This window comes from Chanodichthys erythropterus, chromosome 19 (assembly GCF_024489055.1).
Source record: "Chanodichthys erythropterus isolate Z2021 chromosome 19, ASM2448905v1, whole genome shotgun sequence".
Taxonomy (NCBI): Eukaryota; Metazoa; Chordata; class Actinopteri; order Cypriniformes; family Xenocyprididae; genus Chanodichthys; species Chanodichthys erythropterus.
In genome coordinates this window covers 9,964,603-9,988,495 of record NC_090239.1, presented here as the reverse complement: position 1 = coordinate 9,988,495, position 23,893 = coordinate 9,964,603, and the positions used below count along the sequence as shown (strand labels likewise).

At 36.0% G+C, this 23,893-nt stretch overlaps 1 protein-coding gene across 2 annotated transcripts; it reads right to left on the bottom strand.

Moving 5' to 3' along the window:
• Nucleotides 1-20,932: 20,932 nt before the first annotated feature.
• arl3b (ADP ribosylation factor like GTPase 3b) lies at nucleotides 20,933-23,196 on the bottom strand. 2 transcript variants are annotated; one of them, XM_067369282.1, is made up of 6 exons: nucleotides 23,127-23,196; nucleotides 22,550-22,693; nucleotides 22,289-22,405; nucleotides 22,154-22,204; nucleotides 21,883-22,068; nucleotides 20,933-21,800 (listed from the first exon to the last, which is right to left on the bottom strand). In XM_067369282.1, exons 1-6 carry the CDS (start codon nucleotides 23,127-23,129, stop codon nucleotides 21,753-21,755), a joined length of 549 nt encoding a protein of 182 aa, XP_067225383.1. In that variant the 5' UTR covers nucleotides 23,130-23,196; the 3' UTR covers nucleotides 20,933-21,752. The 2 variants fall into 2 exon arrangements, with proteins under 2 accessions (XP_067225383.1, XP_067225382.1); XM_067369281.1 differs by lacking the exon at nucleotides 23,127-23,196 and adding an exon at nucleotides 22,972-23,044.
• Nucleotides 23,197-23,893: the final 697 nt, after the last annotated feature.

Genomic DNA, 23,893 nt, shown 5'->3' with positions numbered 1-23,893 from the left:
GCTAGCGGATAGTGAGGAGATGTTTGCTGTATGTGACAAAAAATGTTTTGGCCTAAAAACATGTGACATCACTTAGAGCACCTTTAAGACGCTACAGTTACAAACATGTTGCCAAGGTGACTGAAAGCTTAGTTAAAGGGTTAGTTCACCCAAAAATGAAAATTATGTCATTTATTACTCACCCTCATGCCGTTCTACACCCGTAAGATCTTCGTTCATCTTCGGAACACAAATTAAGATATCTTATTTGAAATCCGATGGCTCCGTGAGGCCTCCATAGGGAGCAGTGACACTTCCTCTCTCAAGATCCATAAAAACATATTTAAATCGGTTTATGTGAGTACAGTGGTTCAATATTAATATTATATACACTGATTCATTCATGCTCCGGTGCTTCCTGAAGCATTGTTTTGAAATCATCCATCACTAAATAAGTCGTTATTTAGGTTTTTTAGCGCTCTAAAAAATTCTTGTCGCTTTATAGTATTAATATTTAACCACCGTACTCACATGAACCGATTTAAATATGTTTTTAGTACATTAATGGATCTTGACAGAGGAAGTGTCATTGCTCCCTATGGAGGCCTCACAGAGCCATCGTATTTCAACTAAAATATCTTAATTTGTATTCTGAAGATTAATGAAGGTCTTACGGATGTGGAACGGCATGAGGGTAAGTAATAAATGACAGAATTTTCATTTTTGGGTGAACTAACCCTTTAAATCCTTCTATATAGTTTTCGTTCTTGGTTTGAACAGGCCTTAAAGCTGCAGTAGGGAGTTTTTAGAAAACGTTGACTTAGCCAGAAAATTTGAACAAGCACAACTCACAGGTCACTCCCCCTTGCTCTCTGCTGCGCTACAGGCCACAGCCCTCCCTCCACAGCTCCTCCCCCATCACAACGGAGCCTGCCGTGAACGCGCAGGCTGGTAAGCAAGCAGGGCCACCGATGACGGCGGATAAACAGTTATAGCACATTCACTGATACGAACAAAACATCAACAATTTGATTTACATTGACTATGGCCTTCCCATACTTTGACTACAAACTTGGTCCTCAAAAAATTACGTATTTTGCAATACATGTAATGTAACTATATGAAGTGCACTATTTCTATAAGTAATAAATAGCTAGTAAGATAATATAACGGTTACAGTACGCAAATAACTGCCTTCTCCGGTTATCTCTGTATGTATATTTTAGCCAAGAATAAAACAAAATTTGTTATTAAACCACTCTGCCTCTTTTCGTTTTATTTAAAGAAACAAACAAAAACATATTAACCCTAAATCAGGCAACGTGACTCACGAGTCACATAGTATTTATTGTCTTTTTTGGGGCATAAGAACAATTTTTTTATTAAATCCTTTTATCATTTATCAATGCCTGGTCTGTCTCAAGTATGCTGGTCACATGATTTGCTTCAAGTTTTCAGTGATCTATTAGTAAGCCTGATCTAAATCCAACATGGCTGCCAGTGGTGGAGAACATTCAGATTTTGAAGTAGATAATTATATATTAAACTTACTTTTCTTTTGGAAAAAAAAATTATATTACTGCTAACATTAATTCTGAACATTGTCTTAGGGTGCTGAAGAAAAAAAAATTGTCATATGTTGTTTATGTTGTTATTTAGCACGTTTTGAAATGTATGTGACCCCTGAGTCACGTTGCCTGTTTAGGGTATAAAAAAGGGATTAACCCTAAGAGTGGAAAAGTCTAAGGTAACCATATTAAAAAAACTGTTGCTCCCTTTTTTGAGAATATACGTAACACTACACTAAATTTAAATGGTTGTAATTTAAGAATGTTTTAGACATAAGTTTGGTCTTGTTTTTTTTTTAAAAAAAGAAAAAGTAACTTCAAAAAATGATTATATTTACTGTAAATCAAATGTACTCTACAGTCCAGTCCAAAAGTTTGGAACCACTAAGATTTTTAATGTTTTTAAAAGAATTTTCGTCTGCTCACTAAGGCTACATTTATTTAATTAAAAATACAGTAAAAAACAGTAATATTGGGAAATATTATCACAATTTAAAATAACTGTTTTCTATTTGAATATATTTGACAAAGTAATTTATTCCTGTGATGCAAAGCTGAATTTTAAGCATCATTACTCCAGTCTTCAGTGTCACATGATCCTTCAGAAATCATTCTAATATGCTGATTTGCTGCTCAAGAAACATTTAATGTGTACAATTGTACAAAATATTTGTGTACAATATTTTTTTTCAGGATTATTTGATGAATAGAAAGTTCAAAAGAACAGTGTTTATCTGAAATCTAATCTTTTGTAACATTATAAATGTCTTTATTGATTTAATGCATCCTTGCTGAATAAAAGTATTAATTTCTTTTCAAAAAAATAAAAATTCTTACTGACCCCAAACTTTTGAACGGTAGTGTATGTTACAGAAGCTTTGTATTTCAGATAAATGCTGTTCTTTTGAACTTTCTATTCATCAAGGAATCCTGAAAAAAAAAAGTACACAACTGTTTTCAACATTGAAAATATAAATCATAAATGTTTATTGAGCATCAAATCATCATATTAGAATGATTTCTGAAGGATCATGTGACACTGAAGACTGGAGTAACGATGCTGAAATTCAGCTTTGCATCACAGGAATAAATTACTTTGTCAAATATATTTAAATAGTACACAGTTATTTTAAATTGTAATAATATTTCACAATATTACTGTTTTTACTGTATTTTTAATTAAATAAATGTAGCCTTGGTGAGCAGACGAAAACATTTAAAAACATTAAAAATCTTAGTGGTTCCAAACTTTTGGACTGTACTGTAAATATTTTATATAAAATGTATATTTTACTAAATAATTTTTACTCTAAAATTACTATCAAATCAAAGTCATATGTCTAACCAATTTGTGTTCTAAATTTTAATTTAATATCACAAAATGTAACTTCCCATTAGATTTTTAGGCGTTGTACCAAAAATAGCCACTGGGTGTTTTTTAATGCATTCTCCTGTATCAAATTTATACATTTCAGTCTCAATATCAAAAAACAGTTGGCAGATGGGACCGTGAGACTCAGAACTTTCCAATGATATGTGTTTTGTCAAGATTAGAATTTTTTTTTTATAAAGTAGTTCATATAAATTGTGTTATACAAAACCTGACACCACCCACTAGGTGAGGAGCTTGCAAAAAGAAATTAAAGTACCATTTTTATGGTAAAGCAAGGTCCGATTTCAAAAATTCTTTTGGATATGTTTTACTTAAGCTCAGATGATATAAAAAATATCATGGAAATATTTTTTGCTTATCATTTTCCACTCTTGCCTGTTTAAGGGTTAATAGCCTCAGGCAACGAGTGATTAATTATCTGCAATGTCTGCTTATATTTATAACAAAACGAAATATTAAACAACCCTGCCTCTTTTCGTTTACATTTCAAACATATTAAATGTAATACTATTGTGCATACTCTAATTATCTTCACTGTAATGAAATGAAATAGGCTTTAACATAAAACACAACCTTCTCTTTTTGTTAAATGTCAGTTTAAATGTTCAATAATAGCCATTATAAAAGGTATAAAAATATACAATAAGAAAGAAAGCAAACAATTCAGTCAAGCGTACAAAATCAGCGCTTTAGTATGATACAAAAGTTAAATAGCCATATAAATTTATGAAACGTCACGTTGCCCTCAGCCAAAACGGAGCCAGCGGCAAACGTCAGAAGGATTAGCCGAGGTAAGGCTGCTCTCGGCTGGGTACATGAGCGCTGAAAGTCCAGTGATCGCCTGGATCTCAAAACTCCGACAACGTCAGATCAAATTGTCAGAAAGGCGCTATCTTTATCAATTAACCACAAATTTCAGCTTTAAACCAGCACATTCTCGCCTGAAAAAATCTTAAAACTGCATATCATGACTTAATAGAGCCCGATCACACGAAAATGCGTATCAATACGAGTTTGTAATCTCGTAGAATATATACGGCAAAATGAGTTTTTCGCGTGCATATGATACGCACTTTATGGGGTATTATACGTACGAAAATGGATTGTTTGTCCGCCATAAGCAAAGCTACTGCACACTGGTATTCTTGAATTTGAATGCCTGTACACGCTGTGCACTATGGCTGTGCATGACAGGAGTGTGATCAGCGCGCACACGAGCTTGATTGACACTGCTAAGACACTCCTCCTGACTCTGATTGGTTGGTTCTTACCGGGAGCGGTGTATTTCTGCAAATGGCAATAGGACCACTGGGAGGAGCCAGAGGAGCTTGATTTTTTCACAGATTATCTGTCTCATATTCTGCTGTCAGGACATAATGACAGGTTTAACAAATATGTAAAAAATTAATTTTTACAAAAGTTACCTACTGCAGCTTTAAGAAGTACATACTAGAGAGTATGTACTTCTTAAAGGCCCATTCACACCCAGAATGGTAACTATAGCATTCACACCAATGGATGATAACATTCTGTTTATTAACAGCTGGGGAAAAAAATGTTCTGAAAATAAATCCAGTGTTATCGTTCCTCTGTGTGGTTATGGCTGTGGTGTAGACTTATTGTGAATTAAGAATGTTTGTTAACACTTATATAGATATAGTTATCATTAGGGCCCGTTCACACCAACAACGATAACCAACGCTAACTATATTAGCTTCCAATCCACACCAACACACGATAACATCCTGTTTCTGATAAGCAGAAGCTGCAGTTATGTCATCTGCCACTTTAACACTGGGTGGATTCATCATTCGTCAGTAATTCCAATGATACCGTTCTTCTGTGTCATCATAATTATAGCTGTGGTGTGCAGTTCATAGAACTGGAATGAATATTAAAACTTTATAGTTATCTTTATAGTTATCATTCTTGGTGTGAAGAACGGCCCTTTAGTGTTTGTAGCAGTGATTAGTCAAAGGCTACAGCTTTTTTTCCCTGGGTGTGGCACTCTGAATATCTCGCAAACAGTTTTATTGGTACTAGCGACTGCATTGCGCTCTTTTAGTAAGAGTTCTCAAAAGGTTTTCATGGTTTTAAATTCAGTAGCTGCTTTTGAGGCTTATTGTAACCATACCTTCTATTAGAAGGTCTCAGAGGAAGCTGAATGTCTATTAGATTAATGGAAAGTTTTGCTCTTAGGCAATAATACCCTATTTTCTCTCTAAACCGGTTTTCACAGTCCAAAATACTTTACCAGTCCACTGCCACTGTGATTTTTGTGTGTGTTGGCTCTCGGTGTTCTTGTAAGCTCCCTTAGCTGTGCTTATGAGAAAGAAACAATCCTGAAACTATTTTACAGGAGGAAACTTTACCCACAAAGCCCAGAATATCTTTGTGCATTGGGCTATTTTAACTGTGTCTCAGAGTGCAGGCACAGGTTGTTTTCCTGAAAGTCCAGCTGAGCTCAGGTTTACTTGTGGACCTTGGCCTCCAGCTTATGCCTTTTGTGCTGATGCCTTCCTTAAGACAGTCCTCTTCATCGTGTGCCCTTTTTCAGCCCTCAACGGCGCTGAAGGAGGAGTGTGTGTCATATCTTGTTGAAATGCCTTTGGTCATATTTCAGGGGAATCTGTCTCTGCTGGCACCATGAAATTATTCGCCTATAGCCCCTGCGGTGAGCTGCTTGCAGTGTGTGTGTGTGTGTGTGTGTGTGTGTGTGTGTGTGCAAGGGCAATAGCAAAAGAGATTTTTATGACCTCAGGGCGTTTCTCCATATGAATGAATCTATGTATATGTCAATGAGGCAATTTTTGTCTCGAGAAAGAAAAAAATGCTAGTTAGAGGCCGGTCGCTTCCTTTTGAACAATCAAACGTGTCATGCCACCACGTCTGCCATCTCCCACTTATGCTGGGAATGTGTTGATCGCAGTCTGGAAGAATGACGGGGGAGATGGTCGTCATGACAAGAGAGGCTGAGAAAGCCGCTCTGATGTCTCATGGACGTGACAGCGGATCTGATGAAAGTGAGTTTGCCAGATGTCTTAACTGGCGATTTGCTAGCTCCAGGACAGATGTCTAAGCCATTGAAGCTAATGATTTAAGACTTGATTTAATAGAACTGGTAATGACATTAATCAAAGAGATGCTTTTGGTTTGTCATAAATGTGCAGTGATGATACTGCAATGTTAAAACGCTGAACATTACTGCAGGGAGGGTGCAAACAGCTGCAAGGAATGGAAGATGAAACTCAGTGCACCATTTTGACAAACCCAGTTTTATGAACCCAGCATTCACAAGCCATTTTATTTCCATAATGTAACTTATTTCCACACTAAATGTATATATTTATATTATATATACACACACACACACACACACACACACTACCATTCAAAAGTTAATTGAAAAGAAATTAAAACTTTTATCTTTCAGATTTAAATACCTCCCTACCAGAGGTTTTGCGATTATTTAATACCTTCAGTACTATGTCTGGATATAAAATAAATAGTCATAGATCATAGTCATTTTTAATGGCACTTAATAGTATTACTAAAGCAATTTTTCTTCCGAATGGTCTTACCTCTGCTAATTCATGCACTTATCTTGGTATCAAAATAGTTTTTTGTCTAGGATTGCTCAGACGAATTTTTATGAAATCGGTCAGAAAATTAAGCGGGATATACAAAGGTGGGATAACTTAAAAATGTCAATGCAAGCTAGAATTTGTACGGTTAAAATTACTATTTTACCTAGAGTAAACTTTTTATTTTCCATGCTCCCGTGTTTTCCTCCCCCTAAATTCATCAAAGAAATGAATTCATAAATCTCCAAATTTATCTGGGGTGGTAAGCGTCCTAGAGTCAGTTTTTCAGTATTGTAGCGTGCAAAATCGAACGGCGGTCTTGCTCTTCCTAACTTAATTCTTTGCCACCTTGCCTTTCAAATTAGGGTCATGCGTGTCTGGGTGGACACTCACTCCAAAGTACCTTGGAGGAGTATTGAAGCTGACTGTGTTCTCCCTCATAGGCTTCAAGATCTGCCTTTTCCTGGTATAGGCTCAATAAGTCTCCATCAGAAATTCGGAAATATTATTTCTACTACTTTAAAAGCTTGGTTTAATGCAGAAAAGATTTCAGGTTATTCTAAAAAAATCTCACGTCAGTCTCCTCTCTGGAAAAATACCCGTCTGTTATCTGGTGGTCAACCTTTCAGTTACCCTCCCTGGTCCTTAAAGGTGCTAAAGAGGATCTTTTCGTCGACTGAGAAACCAAAGACTGTTAGTGAGTTTTTGAAATGAGCGCCTGCGTAAGAACAACCCCCCTCCTTTCGAGGGAACGCCTCCCAAAACTCGTGCACGAGTATTGGAAAACAAGTGTTTACCACCGGCATTCGCTGTGTTGTGTTAGTGGATTCATTATGTCGGACTCACCGCAGGTAACTCATAATCTGCAGTTGTTACTCCTGTCTCCGGACAAAAACATTGTATGCGGCGCCTGTGGAGTGTGGAAAGTTACTGGAGCCGCGCACGTCTCTCACAAGGAACGTCACGGCAGTGATTGACAAGCCAGAGGGCCAATCGTTTACACGATGATCGCGTAAACGATTGGCTGATGTTTTTAAGGCCCTACCTCGTGCACAGATGAGTACAGTGGTTTAATATTATTATTATAAAGTGACGAGAATATTTTTGTTGCGCCAAAAAAAACCAAAATAACGACTTATTTAGTGATGGCCGATTTCTAAACAATGCTTCAGAAAGCATCGGAGCGTTATGAATCAGTGTATCGAATCTGCAGTTCGGAGCGCCAAAGTCACGTGATTTCAGCCGTTTGGAGGGTTTGAACCGCGATCCAATTCATGATTCGATACACTGATTCATAATGCTTCGATGCTTCCTGAATCAGTGTTTTGAAATCGGCCATCACTAAATAAATCGTTATTTTGTTTTTTTGCTGCACCAAAAATATTCTCGTCAGTTATAATATTAATATTGAACAACTGTACTCACATGAACTGATTTAGATGTGTTTTTAGTACCTTACCTGACATTACTCCCTATGAAGGCCTCATGGAGCCATCAGATTTGAACTAAAATATCTTAACCCTCTACCGCATAGTGTTGCCATATGGCAACATACTCTTTATGTTCGTTTCCTTGCCACCGTCTCTTTAAGAGAACATTCTAGTTTTTTTTGTTGGTAAGAGAAGACCTTAGTTTAGCCAATGATGTGCTTTGGTTAAGTCACATGACATGCAATTTTTTTTCTGTGACGTGATATCTGACAGACTGCCGTCTCTTGTATGTAGTTGCTGAAAGCAAATTAAAACGTCAGTAACAAACAAGGACCCGCCCATGTCACATTCACAAAAAAAATGTTAACATCATCTCAGGTAAGGTTTGATGACATATTCACCACTCAAAAAAGTTTTTATGAAATTAGTTTTTGGTAAATCGAGAAAATGTCTGTGTTGCCATATGGCAACACTGCGCAATAATGGAATGACATTATTATAATAGGTTAGATAGCTAGCAAAAGTTAGCTGCAGTCTGTTAAGCTATAACAATAAAAACATTAATGCTAGTGATATAATGTTGATTAGTCGTATGTTAAGGACTGCCATGACATTTGTATTATGGATTAAATCAACATCAGAGATCTGCCATCACAGCCATGTATACTGGCCCAGACCTACCACTTTCCTATCATGGTGTCTCATTTTCATGAACTGCAATGTTTTTGGTTTTATGTCAGTGTTTTATGATACATGATGCACAGTATTAGATGTGTTTTTAACTGTCTACATTTGCAATTTAAATTATATTCATGAAAAATTTATTGAAATATAAAGAATATAAAGCATTATTCAGCAAAAGAGAATGGAAAAACACAAGATGTTGGAAAATAAGTATAAGGTATTGTTTATAATTACTGCTAAAACTTATAATAGCACTAATTGATTCAATACAAACAACATTTCTGAGGAAAAATATGAACTATATACACTTACACTTATTCTAAGTTTTTCCACTATTGTACGTTGTTGCCATATGGCAACATATCATAAAGTACCTTAAAATAATATTTTTTTCCAAAATTTTTTTTACAGCACTTTAAGTTAAGCCATTCTAAGAGAAGAAAAAGAGTCAAATATTTTTTTTAATAGATTTATCATAATGCGTGCGGTAGAGGGTTAATTTGTGTTCTGAAGATTAACGAAGGTCTTACGGATGTGGAACGACATGAGGGTGAGTAATAAATGACAGAATTTCATTTTTGGGTGAACTAACCCTTTAAGGTCTGCAATGAAAGCTTATGGTGTGCCTTGGAACTCTATTTTAGATGATCACCCATTGTTAAAGTGGATAAAACACACCGGAAACTTTCAGGGCTCAGTATCCTTGATCTACAAGCAACTGCTTGAATGTTCATACAAACCCTTGAAGATACTAGCTGTATGGGAGAGAGAACTCTCCTGGTTGGGTTACAGTCCTGATTGGAATAGAGTCTGGTTAAATCTCTGCCTCACCTCCAAAAACCCCTCGCACATTCTTATTCATTTCAGAACTGTACACAAAATGTATTGTACCCCATATAAGCGATACTTGATGAAATTCTCATCCAATCCTAATTGTAGTCTGTGTAATATCAATTCTAAAGGTACCTTTTTGCATATGTTTTGGGACTGTTTGGTCATATCCAATTTCTGGAAACATGTAGTTCAGGTGCTAAAAAACATCACAAAGTTGCAGTTTGACCTTGATCCCTGTTTTATGTTGTTAAATGATGATTCTTCTTATAAGTTTACATTAGTTCAGAGAAGACTGTTAATGTCTGGCTTCACTGCTGCTAAAAAACAATTTTACAGCAATGGTTTACACCTGACATGGACCTTAAAAGATTCTGGCTGCTTTCTTTTCACAATATTGTTTGTTTAGAGTGCAGCACTGCAAGGATTAACGGGGCTAGAATACATACTGTTACCTATTGGAGTACCTATTGTTTTAAACTAAAGATGCACTATTCTATGTAATAACTGTATGTAATAATCCTAGTTTTGTATTTTGTTCTTTTTAAAATAAAAAATTATAATCACAAAAAAAAAAGAAATTTTATTCAAGAAGTTGAATAAAACCGACCTTCTACGTAACAGTCGGGGTGTACGCCCCCAATATTTGCATATGCCAGCCCATGTTCCCAACATTATGAAAGGCATTAGACAAGTAACATCTGGATCTGCACAGGTGAATCATCAGACTAGGTGAGCAAGCAAGAACAATAGCGAAAAATGGCAGATGGAGCAATAATAACTGACATGATTCATAACATATTTTAGTGATATTTGTAAATTGTCTTTCTAAATGTTTCGTTAGCATGTTGCTAATGTACTGTTAAATGTGGTTAAAGTTACCATTGTTTCTTACTGTATTCACGGAGACAAGAGCCGTCGCTATTTTCATTTTTTAAACACTTGCAGTCTGTATAATTCATAAACACAACTTCATTCTTTATTAATCTCTCCAACAGTGTAGCATTAGCCGTTAGCCACGGAGCATAACCTCAAACTCATTCAGAATCAAATGTAAACATCAAAATAAACACTGTACTTACGCGATTAGACATGCTGCATGACGAACACTTTGTAAAGATCCATTTTGAAGGGTTATATTAGCTGTGTGAACATTTTTTATGTTGTTTAAGACAAGCGCGAGCTCTTGGGGCGTGGAGCAGGAGAATTAAAGGGCCACACACCCTGAATCGGCTCATTTCTAATTATGCCCCAAAATAGGCAGTTAAAAAAATGAATTAAAAAAAAATCTATGGTGTATTTTTAGCTGAAACTTCACAGACACATTCAGGGGACACCTTAGACTTATATTACAACTTTTAAAACAAAGTTCTAGGGTACCTTTAATGCATATTTGCTGAATAAAAGTTTTAATTTCTTAAAAAAAAACCTTAGTGACACATTTGAATGGTAGTGTGTTTTTATATATATATATATATATATATATATATATATATATATATATATATATATATATATATATATATATATATATATATATATATATATATGACAACAAAATGTATTGTTTCCAAAATAACTTTTATAAATATATAATACTTATATAATTTTATATAATTCTTCAACTTCTTTTATTTTTTCGATTTTAATTTGTTCAAGTTGTTTTAAGATTAAGTTTGTCATCCAGTATTTATATTTTATTTTATTTCAGCTTTATTTCAGTTAATTAAAATTATTTGTAATAGTTTAACAACTAAATATTATGAAAACTTTTTATTTTTCAGTTTTTTTGTTCACAAACCAAATATGCACATTTTTTTTTATCAAAATAGTGCTGTCACTAGATAATTTCAATTTATCTCACAATTTTTGACCAGCCATGTCAATGTTAAACACACTACGTTAAACATACAGCATTGCATTATTATTTTTTTAAGTGTACACATTATCTTTGACCTCCCTAAAAATATTTTTTTTCCTGTCAATCTTTTTGCCTGTAAAAAGACAGCTACAGCATTACAGTACATCAAATAAGTGTGGACTTGACGGCGGACCACAGGGCTGAGAGCCGCATCTGGGACAGGGCCAAGGAAAGTCGTTTCAGAGGTGGAGTGAGTTATTAAATTTTGATGAAATATTATGAAAATAACATGGAAAGATGAATCATGCAAAATACCCTGAATGTATATTAAAAATGCAAATAGTGTCCATTATGATTTCACACTGACTTTAAGACTCAATACTAGCTTTTTAAAGCTTTAGTTGAAAATAGAAGAATGCCAGTTGTTTTTGCCTCATTTTACTTTTGGGAAGAAGGGATTTGGCAATGCTCTGCCTGTCATTAATACTTAATAGATCTCTGCTTTTTGTCTGTGACCCTGGCTGGATTAATGTCCTGGCTACTGCTTACGGAGGCTGTTTTCCCTCTCAGATGCTAATAAATGTGACTGTTATTTGATTTGAACAGACAGGGATTAGTTATTTCCAGCACATGGAGAGGTTGTGCTATTTTACAGATTTCCAAAAGAGTTCAGACGTTTTTATACTTTGAGCTACACGCATTTAAGCCTATTAGTGACTGTATTGCAATTTTCCATATAATTTCTCACTTATGTCACTGTAGAAATTTATGGCACATAAATTTGGGGATTTGTGACTGAGCTCTACTCATATCGTACCTGTGTGCCAGTGCTGTTTCATCTATTTTCTCCTGTATTTCTGTCTACCGAAAGAATGAACAGCAGGATGGTGGTGATGAGCTCCACTCCCTTGTGTGTGTCAGTGGAGATGCTGGGAACCCTGTGACCTAGATCATCCCTCCACACAGGCCCACTGTAATTTAACACCAGCCCCTCTCCCCCCTCCTCTCCTCTGCCAACCCTCACTGGGCCCAATGATCTGACACAGACACCTGTGTGTCTCTCCTGGCGTTGCTTTTATTTCTTTCTCTCTCCTGCCTCTCCTCCCCCCGCATCTCTTTCATCATTCCTCTCCCTCTGTCTGTTTGACAGCCTCAGTGATGCTAAAGGGGGTGAACTAGCCAGAAAACGAAGAGAAAGAAAAAGTGAGCTCAGACACATTCACACGTTGTGCAGGTTAAAGACACATGGTCTGTATAGTGAACGCTACACATATGCAAGGCAAAATTGTTGGCATTGCGTGTGACCCAACAGGTTTTGTGAGAACGAGCTTTTACGCAGTGTCCTAACTAGGCACGATTCAACAAGTTTCCATCGATGTGCAATTCGCCGTCTACACGGAATGTGAAAACTGTGAGCTGTGAAGTAGTTACAGCTGATCAGGACATATTTTTATGTTTAACATACAATAGAGTGATGCAGGAGTGACGTATTTTTGTAGGCCAACCCAGAAGTTAGCATCACCCTGGTTCCCTTGTCAAAACCCAATAGGATTTTTTCATTGGCTTTTGGATTAATGCAGAAAATAAGCTCTGTGACTAACAAAAGCTTATGATTCTTACACATGATAATCTTCATAAATTAACACAACTTATGAATTTTAAAGTTTAAATGCAATCGGCAGAAATAAAAAGCTATAGGCTATAGGTTAGCATGACTTAAGTGTCACCATTACTAAGCTTCAGTTTTTATTTAAAAACATTTTCCCTATAATTGTTAGCAAGAACATGATTATAATCACAGCGAGTGAGAAGATGAGTTTAGCTGTTCGACTGATGATGTTTAATGTCACCGACAGCCTCTGTAGTGCCAATTTTTCAAGTTAAGTAAAAGCTTTAAAAAATCAAATGAGATTATTACTGATGCATTTTACTGTATGGCGTGGTATAAAAAAGTAAAAAATATTTTGAGCTTCTGTTAACCACATATCTTAAATCTCAAAACATATCTATTTTCTCTGGCTTTTAAAGGTGCTACAGAGGATGTTTTGTTTTATAAATTTTTGCAATATTACTTGAAACGGTCTTTACTAACTGAAAAAAGACTATTTATTAGGTGCACTGAAAGTAATAATATTAATATACATCATCTGTGCACGAGGTAGGGCCTTAAAAACATCAGCCAATCGTTTACGTGATAATCGTGGGATAATCGCGTGATAATTGGCCCTCTGGCTTGTCAATCACTGCCATGAAGTTCCTTGAGAGAGACGTGCGCGGTTGCGCGCTCCAGTAACTTTCCACACTCCACAGGCGCCGCATGCAGTGTTTTTGTCAGGAGACAGGAGTAACAACTGCAGATTATGAGTTACCTGCGGTGAGTCTGACATAATGAATCCACTAACACGACACAGCGAATGCCGGTAGTAAACACTCGTGTTCTAATACTCGTGCACGAGTTTTTGGAGGCGTTCCCTTGAAATGAGCTGTGAAGGAGGGGGGGTTGTTCTTACGCATGCGCTCATTTCAAAAACTCACTAACAGTCTTTGGTTTCTCAGTCGATGAAAAGATCCTCTGTAGCACCTTTAATGATGCGCCAAAAAAACAAAATAATGACTTTTCAACAATATAGTGATGGCCGATTTCAAAACATTGCTTCGGAGCTTTGCAAATTGAATCAATGACTCGGAGTGCCAAAGTCACGTTAGAAGTCGTTATTTTGTTTTTTTGGCTCACCAAAAATATTCTCGTTGCTTTATAATATTAATACTGAACCACTGTACTCACATGAACTGATTTAAATATGTTTTTAGTACCTGTTTTTAGTAGAGGAAATGTCATTGCTTTGAATGCAGGCCATCGGATTTAATCAAAAATATCTTAATTTGTGTTCTGAAGATGAACGAAGGTCTTACGGGTGTAGAACGACATGAGGGTGAGTAATAAATGACAGAATTTTCATTTTTGGGTGAACTAACCCTTTAAAAGTTGATTATATCAATATATTTTAAGTTTATTGCAAAATATTGCAAAAATATTTCAAAAATAAGCTGCAGAGAACATTTGATTGGACAAAAACCTGTGCAGTGCTACATAAGTCATTAATATACATGCTCTGACTGTACATTTTAAATGCATATATTTGTTAAAAGTGAATTTTGTCGCTGTGTAGGAGTACATAGCATATAGATTTGTTAAAGAAGTCACAAAAATTTAGATTTCATTGGTTCTTTTTTCTGTTAAGTCAAAACCAGTTCAGATCTCTGCATTCTATCACCTTCCGCTGCATCTAGATGTTTCTGAATGAGAGAAGGCGCTCTGTGTGAACAGCTCTAAAGGCCTCAGGGTGGTTCTATTCATGCAGCAGCTGCAAAACAGCTGCCCGATTCCCATCAAAATGCATAGTAAAAAAAAAAAGGAACAAAAAATGTACTGTGCTAACTCCTCCCCCTCACCTCTCACACACACACACACACACTTATGTATGGTGGCACACGGTCAGGAAAAACAGCTATCGACTCTCTTAGACTGCACGTCCAGAACAGCGTACAGACTTAAAGAATATTCCATGTGTTTCCAGAATGATAACGCTGTCATTAGGTGCACATCTAAATCTGCTGAGATGATCCCGATGATCTGCGGTACTGTGTCCCGTGTGGCAAAGCTTGACTGCACTGTGCAGGAAGAGATCTGTGTGGGTGTTGGGCCTTTTGTGTCTGGCTGAGGTGCATAATTATGTCTCCTTCACTGCACCCCTCTGACAGCCAGTATTTTAATGGCACTCAATAACAGAGGTGCTACTGCCTGAACTGACGATTAAAACACTGTGAGTGTTTGAGTCTGTGACTGTGCTGATAAGGCCATGCAACAAATCTCTGTCCACAAATCCATATATATATATATAAATGGAACAGATATAGATAGTAATGCACTGAAATGTATAGTAATTTTTTACATTTAGTTGTGTTCAAGTATGGAGGCAATCTGAAACTACAAAGGAATGAATCCAAGTCTTTCACTGACTATAGATTATATCTCACGGAGTGTGATTAAATCTAGCATGGCCAGAATAGCAATAAATGAAGCCAAATGAGAAGACTATATCCCATCAAGGAGATAAAAATCAATGTTGCCCTTTTATTTGTGCAACTTTAAAGGCACAATCAGGTCCCTCTGAGTTGCTATGGTTACATAGACTGCAGGATGTTATTGCAAGAAAGCTGGTCTGAGCCTCTTGATCTTAGATAAGGTGTGATCGACCGTTAATCCAACCCTGGACTATTGCATTTCTGTCATATGAACACAGATGATGAGGAGAACCAAACCGTTACCATTATTTGAGGAAATTAGAACAGGCATGTGATCTTGTGTGGTTTAACATTATATTCTAAAACTAGACAAAATTATTAATGTGAAAAACAGTGATTAAAAAAAAACAAAAACAGAACTAAAATTAAAGTATTGAAACAAATATTAAACAAAACTGAACCAAAAATAAACAAAAAAATAAAGCTAAATATATAAATAAATCTTTTTTTAATCATCCCACCTATAGATGGCAGTGCTTCCTCATGGAAAGTTTGTATTTACGAGTTCAAGTCTTCAAGGGAAGTCGTGTTCAAGTCACTTACGTCTGAACAAGATGGCGGTGTACCTTCTCTTAAGTAACTATACAAAAATACAGCAAGGTTTTTAAACTCTACTTCAAGAAAATGAAGAACAAAGAATGTGCATCAGGTGTGTTTCACTTTTTATGTTTTTAATGAATTTAGGAAGCTTTATCATCACATTTTACGTATAATGTTATATTACAATGCTATCATATTTTGTTTTAAATAAAAAAGCCTGACAATATCACCTGCTAAATACCTATAGCATAGCGCTGCCTTCACATGCTATCAGAATAATTATTGTAAGTACGAGTTTCCTAGTTAAAAATTGGTTATGAACGCAAGTCGTATTTACCACTGCGAAGCTCTGGGATAATTTTAAAGGATTAGTTCACTTTCAAATGAAAATTACCCCAAGCTTTACTCACCCTCAAGCCATCCTAGGTGTATATGACTTTCTTCTTTCTGATGAAATAATAAATATCCTGACGCATCCGAGATTTATAATGGCAGTGAACGGGATCAACAAGTATGAGCTGAAGAAAGTGCTTCCATCCACATCCATCCATCAAAAACATACTCCACACTGTTCCAGTGTGTTAATAAAGTCCTTCTGAAGTGAATCGATACATTTGTGTAAAAAAAAAAAAACATATTTAACAAGTTATTAAGTAAAATATCTAGCTTCCGCCAGAACGCCTTCCGTATTCAAGTTTCGAAGAAAGTGTAACCTGGCGGAAGTCAGTTACACTTTTTCCATAAGTTGAATAGGGAAAGCGTAGGACGTAACGTAAGCGTTTTGAACTGCAGGATATTTAGTAATACAGTATATCTCTGATTATGTTTATCAGAAAGAAGAAAGCCATATACACCTAAAAGCTTGGGGTAATTTTCATTTGAAAGCTAACTAATCTGGTATTCTTTATTCGTTTTTTCACAACATCGCCTTGTAATAAAAGTTGCACGAATACATGAATAATCACTTGAAGTGTATTGTACAGGGAAAATAGCCTGTATTTGACAGAAATTCCAGAATCGTCAGCAAGCTAACTTTCTAGATCGTACGGTGAATGTTGATATTGTTGTCAATGAATGGGACGCTAAATATAATTTTGGCTTTAATAAGATTTTCCCCAAAATAAGCAAGAACAAACCTGGTGTCCTCCATGTTTCCTGTTCACTCCAACAACAAAGCACTTGAATGCAAAGAGCTCGTAATTCGACGACTTCAGAAATGGGAAGTGGGAAATTTCTGATAACATGTGAAGGCGGCATAAGTATTGTGGTATTCCGCCATGTTTCTCACTGACTTGTAAACCTGTAAAGATCAGGGCTCAAAGAAAATCCAGAGCATCCCACTGGTATTTACGACTTTGTGGTGGTATGTGTGTTCAACTTACATAAATACGATCTTCCCCACATGATTTGAATGTACCAAAAGACTCAATAGGATTTTTCCATTAGCTTTTGAATTATTGCAGAAAATAAGCTGTGACAAACAAATGTTTATGATTCTTGTTCACCATGATAATCTTCACAAATGAACACAACTTTTATCATTTGGAAGCCTAAATACAATGGCCAGAAATGAAAAGCTAAATATAGGCTATAACTGAACTATACCAAGGTCACAATCACTACAAACTGCAAAACTAGAATAACCTTTTTGAACATCTGATCTAAGGCCATGTTCAGACTGCCAGCAACATCCAATTTTTTTTGCATATCCAAGTTTTATCCAGATGGGTTTTTAAAAGTCTAGACAGCAAAAACACATGAAATATGATTTTTTTTTTTTTTTTTTTTCCCAAATCTGATTCCAACCACATATGGAAGAATTTGATTTATAAATTACTGTTGCGTCTCAGACTGGATGCAAATCGGATTTCAAGCTGTCTTTTGCGTCACTCTTAATGTGACACAACATAAAACATCAAAACGGTGACGGAAATGCCAGACGTTTTCATGCTGTGTTCAAATGGTATGTCCAAAAATGTCTGCATTTTCCTGTGGTACTGAGGTTCTGCTTACTTGGAGAGCGAGATGATGCACCTCCATTTTTCCTGCATCCGTATTAGTCCTTACCAAGTCAACCCATGCAGATAGGCTGGTTATGTCTGCACACACAAATCTTATTTGATCACTCGCAATTAACAGTGCAGACGGTCTGCCTAAAAAGGTCTAATTTGTGAAAAAATCTGATTCGCCTGCAGTCTGAACATAGCCTAAAAGGCTTGCATTTCATGAACAACTGTGGCCTCTTCTGAAAGACGATGCTTAGAATGACTGCAGATTTCATTTCAGTCTCTATCTGAAGTCAGATTTAATTAAAAGGAACCAAACAGACCAGCATAATGCTAATTATGCCCCTTTCCCTGACATTTCGCTTTACTCTCCATGATAATCCATTCTCCCAGAACTTTGGTACCCATCACGAAGATATCTGGCTGCCTCCATCAAAAACGCCCACACTTCAAGACTACCAATTTAAATCAGAGAGAAAGGGGCCTCTCACTTCAATAAGCAGAATTCAAAAAAGGCACTGTCTTTCTACTTTGGCTTGTCTAAGGGCCAGATGGAAGGAAAAGCCTGTGGATAAGAATGCTGGATGAGGGCTGGGTCCTTCACACTAGGATGCAGAAGGAGGTATGGAGGCCTGTCTAATTGCCTGTCTCAAAGAGCTGGCTGGCAGAGGATTTATTCAGGCTTAATAGAGCCTGCCCGTTTCACTGTGGGCGCACGTGTCAGCTTGCGAATGTCACTCAAAGATGCCGAGTGCAGGAACCGGAGGGAGTGGTTGGGTGTGTTCTCATTCAAGCACACAGGCTGTTAGCTATTCAGCTAGCACGGTCGCCACTCGCGGCCCTTTCAGTCTAAAAAAAATAAACTCAGATTTGAGCAAAGTAGAAGGAGGGGGAAAAGGGTAGTGGTACAAATGTTTCTGCTTGTCATTGGCTGCTTTTTACACAAACATTAGAGACTAAATGAGATTCTTCTCTTTAAGGGACAGAGCCTGTTTTGTTCATTAAAGATCAAACGCACTCAGACCAACTCATTTTGATTTAATTAACTGGAATTGATTCAATTAAGATTAAGGCTTGCTTTTGGGCCATTAAAAATGTAAATGCAAAAGAAAATGTACTGACGACTGGCAGCTTTGAAATCATGGTTTGTTCCAAGTTTTTAATTCATACATGTATTTGTTGTATGTGGCAGCAAACAACAATTAAAGGGATAGTTCACCCAAAAATGAAAATTCTGTCATCATTTACTCACCCTCAAGTTGTTCTAAACCTGAATACATTTCTTTGTTCTGCTCTACACAAAGGAAGATATTTGGAAGAATGTTTCTAACCAAGCAGATCTCGCCCCCCATTGACTACTATTCTTTCTAGTCAAAGGGGGGCGAGATCTGCTTTGTTACAAATATTCTTCCAAATATCTTCCTTTGTGAACTATCCCTTTAACATCACATTAAATAATAACAAAAAAATAGAGGGTGTGTGTGTATATATAATATTTTTCAATGTAATTTATTCATGTGATGATAAAGCTGAATTTTCAGCAGTATTTCAGTTTTTAGTGCCACATGATCCTTCAGAAATCATTCTAATGTGCTGATTTGCTGCTTAAGAAACTTATCTTTTTTTATCTTATACTTTTTTTTTTTTTTTTTTGAAAATCATGATTTTCATTCACATGTTTTTTTTCAGGATTCTTTGATGGATAGTTCAAAAGAACAAGATTTATTTGAAATGCTGCAACATTTTGCAACACACACACACACACACACACACACATATATATATATATATATATATATATACACACACACACACACACACACACACACACACACACATATATTATATATATATATATATATATACACACACACACACACACACACACACACACACACACATATATTATATATATATATATATATATACACACACACACACACACACACACACACACACACACATATATTATATATATATATATATATATACACACACACACACACACACACACATATATATATATATATATATATATATATATATACACACACACACACACACACACACACACACATATATTATATAATATATATATATATATATATATAATATATATATATACACACACACACACAGTCAAACCAAAAATTATTCATACTAGATATATATTTTTTACTAGTGGGTGCAAGACACTTTAGTTAATTTATGTAAGTGAGGATAGCAAAATAACATAAATTGTGACATATTATACCCAAAAATTCTTCATATAGTGGATTACCAGTATAACTGATAAAAATTTGGGACCAAAAATTATTCAGACACTTTGACCTGACCATGTTTTGCTCAAGTGTTATCTGACATAATTAAGATTTTTTTCTGACACAGTTTAAACTCTGAGATCTTGTCATATTTTATTACCATTTTTTTATAGTGAATAAACTGTATTAATGAATGACATGTTCAAGGTGTCTGAATAAATTTTGGTTCGACTCTATATATATGAGAAAGAGATATATATATAGTTATATGTTCACCCTTGGAAAGCAAGTGAATAGAAGTGAATAGAAAATCAGGAACTGAACAAACAAAATAATGCTAAGATGGTAAGCATGGTCAATAGTGCCACCTATACCACATTTATGTATTCTGAAAGATCACACTAAAAAAATTTAAAAATGTGCCGCCTTTAACTAGTAGTGCAACAGCATACAGTACCACACCATATGGTTTCAGAATAGCATTGGTTAATAAGCAATATCATGTGAGTGTAGGTGTATGTGAAGTGTGTCTTGGCGAGTCGCTGCTGTGCCTCTGTCAACACCATATGTTGTGAGGGTGTGTGTCTGACAGATATCCTAATGTATTAGCATTGGTACAGTGACTCCATTACAAATAAAAAATAATAATAAATAATAAAAAAAACATAATTGTATGATTACGAAAAGAATTCAGACAATAAAACTCAACTCATATTTTACTCAGTATGCTTCAGTAATTTCACACACAACATGACATTCAGAGACACTACAGAAATAATCGTTGTGTGATAACAAACATCCTCTTGTACTCGTCAGTGTATAGATTACAGCTGTACAGGCCACTTACAGTATAGAGCACTAAGAAATCCTTAAATGCTGAATTTGTAAAATTCGACAGTATATATATATATATATATATATGCAGAAAATAATTTGCTTTGTTGAACATTATTTACATTTAATTATCAAAAATGTATTCATATTCTGCCAATGGTCCCCTATTCTTTAGTACATTCTGATGTTTCTGAATTTGCGTACCGTGAATTCATTCGTATCTCTGTTAATTTTAGGAATCATATTTTGTGTGTTTCTCACAAACACTTAAAGATATGACCTTAGATGAACTAACAAGAGACAGCAGTTGAATTGAACGATGAAGGCTGTCACTTCTACAAAAGTCTCAGTAACAAATTCCTCTAAAGAACTATAACATTTATTATAAAAACAAAAGTCATTCATCTCAAGAAATGAAGGCAGAATGAATTAAGAACAAAAAGTCAAATTATGGTTGACTATAATGTGAAATCACATGGGTGTACATTCTTAATTTTGAGTTTAAAAGAAAGGATACTATTAACTTGAACTCAGTGTATGAATACACGACCATAGCATACCCATAAAAAGAGGCAAAAGTGAATTTAAATAGTTTTGAAAGGGTGCCTTCATTTTCTGTACCTACTGACAGTTTTTTCAAAGTCATGAACTTTTGCATTCCCTCTGCGCGTCCAGGGGCGAAAACCACAGTAGCTCTATTTCCTCTTAGCGTTCACACTCTTGCAGACCCAGTTCATGCCATCCTGAAACACAACATCTGAGTCATTTAGTCTAAATTGTTTTATGGTTAAATTTGACAAATGTCAATATGTGTTGTAAAGTGACCTGGACTCCTTCCCCGGTGAGGGCAGAACAGGACTGGATCTGCCACACTCGGTCTCTGATAGTGTGCAAATTCAAACCCTCAGCTATCTCGGACGCAGGGGCCGCTGTGAGCAGGTCCTGCTTATTTGCAAAGACCAGGACTGGGACACCGCTCAGCTTTTCTTCATCAAGTAATTCAGCCAACTCCTGCATGCAGATCAATCCACTTATTTAAAGACTGAGAGCAGAATTATTTTGGAAAAGCAAAGAAATCATACCGACAAAGCATCACCTGTCCCGTTTCCTCAAATCTTTTGCGATCTGCACTATCAATGACGTAAATCTGAAATCAAAAAGATCCAATTAACCAAGTATTAGGAATCAAAGTGGATTGTGGGACGACTGTTAATCAGACGGATGATCTCACCAGTACATCTGTGTTCTCAAAGTAGTTCCTCCAGTAGGGCCTGATCTTTCGCTGACCACCGATATCCCAAACGTTTAATTTGAATCCTTGCGATTGGACACTCTTGATATTGAAACCCTAGAGCAGGAAAAAGAAAAAGTTATTATTAAACCTGATCTGGTAGTAAAACACAGCTGATCCAGTCAGTTACTTTTAATATGCTTTAAATGTAATTGTCTTTCTTTTGAGATGTGAAAGCAGTAGTTACAGTAACTGTATCACCTGTGTTGGCGTAATATGAGTGATGTCTTCAGATGCCAACTGTTTCAGTAAGGTGGTCTTGCCACCGTTGTCCAATCCTAGAAGCAATATCCGCACCTCCTGGTCGGGGGTACTTTTCAGTTTCCGTAAAATTGATAACAAACCCTAAAAATAAGTAAAAAAACGCAAATTATACAATGCTTTGAGTTTATGCAATGCTTGCATCATGACGTCATACGCACGAGCATCAACAAACAAGTAGGTTTCAAAAGAAGCGTTAATGTGTAATTAAAGAAAACACATTTTGATGTGCGTTTCCCCGAAAATAGGAATACAAAGAGACGTAAAATGCGATGCTTAAGCGATTCTCGAACAGTCGTGACACCTAAACAGTCCTGCAAGCTAATCTCATCCACGAACCGCTGCTCATCTTTAATACCCACTTGATAACAGAAATTCCACAATTCTCTTCGGACAACAAGGCTAACATGACAGAATTTCATCATTTGTTATGTCATGTGACGGTGAGGATAATGTTGAATCTCAAACAAAAACGTCTATAGATAAGAAATCGTTTATTGTAAGCGCTTTAACTCACCATCTTGTGATTCTGCCTCCCTGAGACGCCACTGAGGGTTACTAAGGGGAAGAGAGGATGACGTAGTACGCAAAACCTACGTGCTTTCCCAAGAAGTGACGTAGTTCACGAAAAATATTAGCTATGCTGATTTAAACTTGCAAAAGATAATTTTAATGTCTATTATTATCGTTATAAATTATACATTTTAATAAATAAATATATTTTATAAATATATTATGACTACTAACCCCACCAGTGACCAAATCCACAGTATGGATTATGTACATGTATAGAAATATATACGACTAGTCTTATGAATCAATCAATCGGTTGAACCTGCTCTAAACGATTCGTTCACGAATCAGACTAAGTGATCCGATTCCGAGTGGCCCTCAAATCAACTATAAGCTTCGAAAAAGCAGGCATACCTACTACTATTTCTATAGTCTTTTATTACTACATAAATAAAATGTTTATGGAAATATACGGGAAAAGGTAAGCGTAATATCTATTCAGATTTCAGCTAACGACTCACTGAACTGAGAATCGCCTCTTTCGGACATGTCCGATTTGTTATGAGCATTTGGAGTGAACTGTGCTTCAAAACGGAACTGAGATGCATGAAATTACATTAATAAAACGTAATAGCAAAATCTGTATGCTTTTTAGAGCATACAATTTCATGACGTACAAAAATAACTGAATCCGTTGTCTTCGAAACAGCTGAATGAAATGAACCGTTCGAAGGAACCGATTCGCGGAAATGAGCCTGACTTCCTATCACT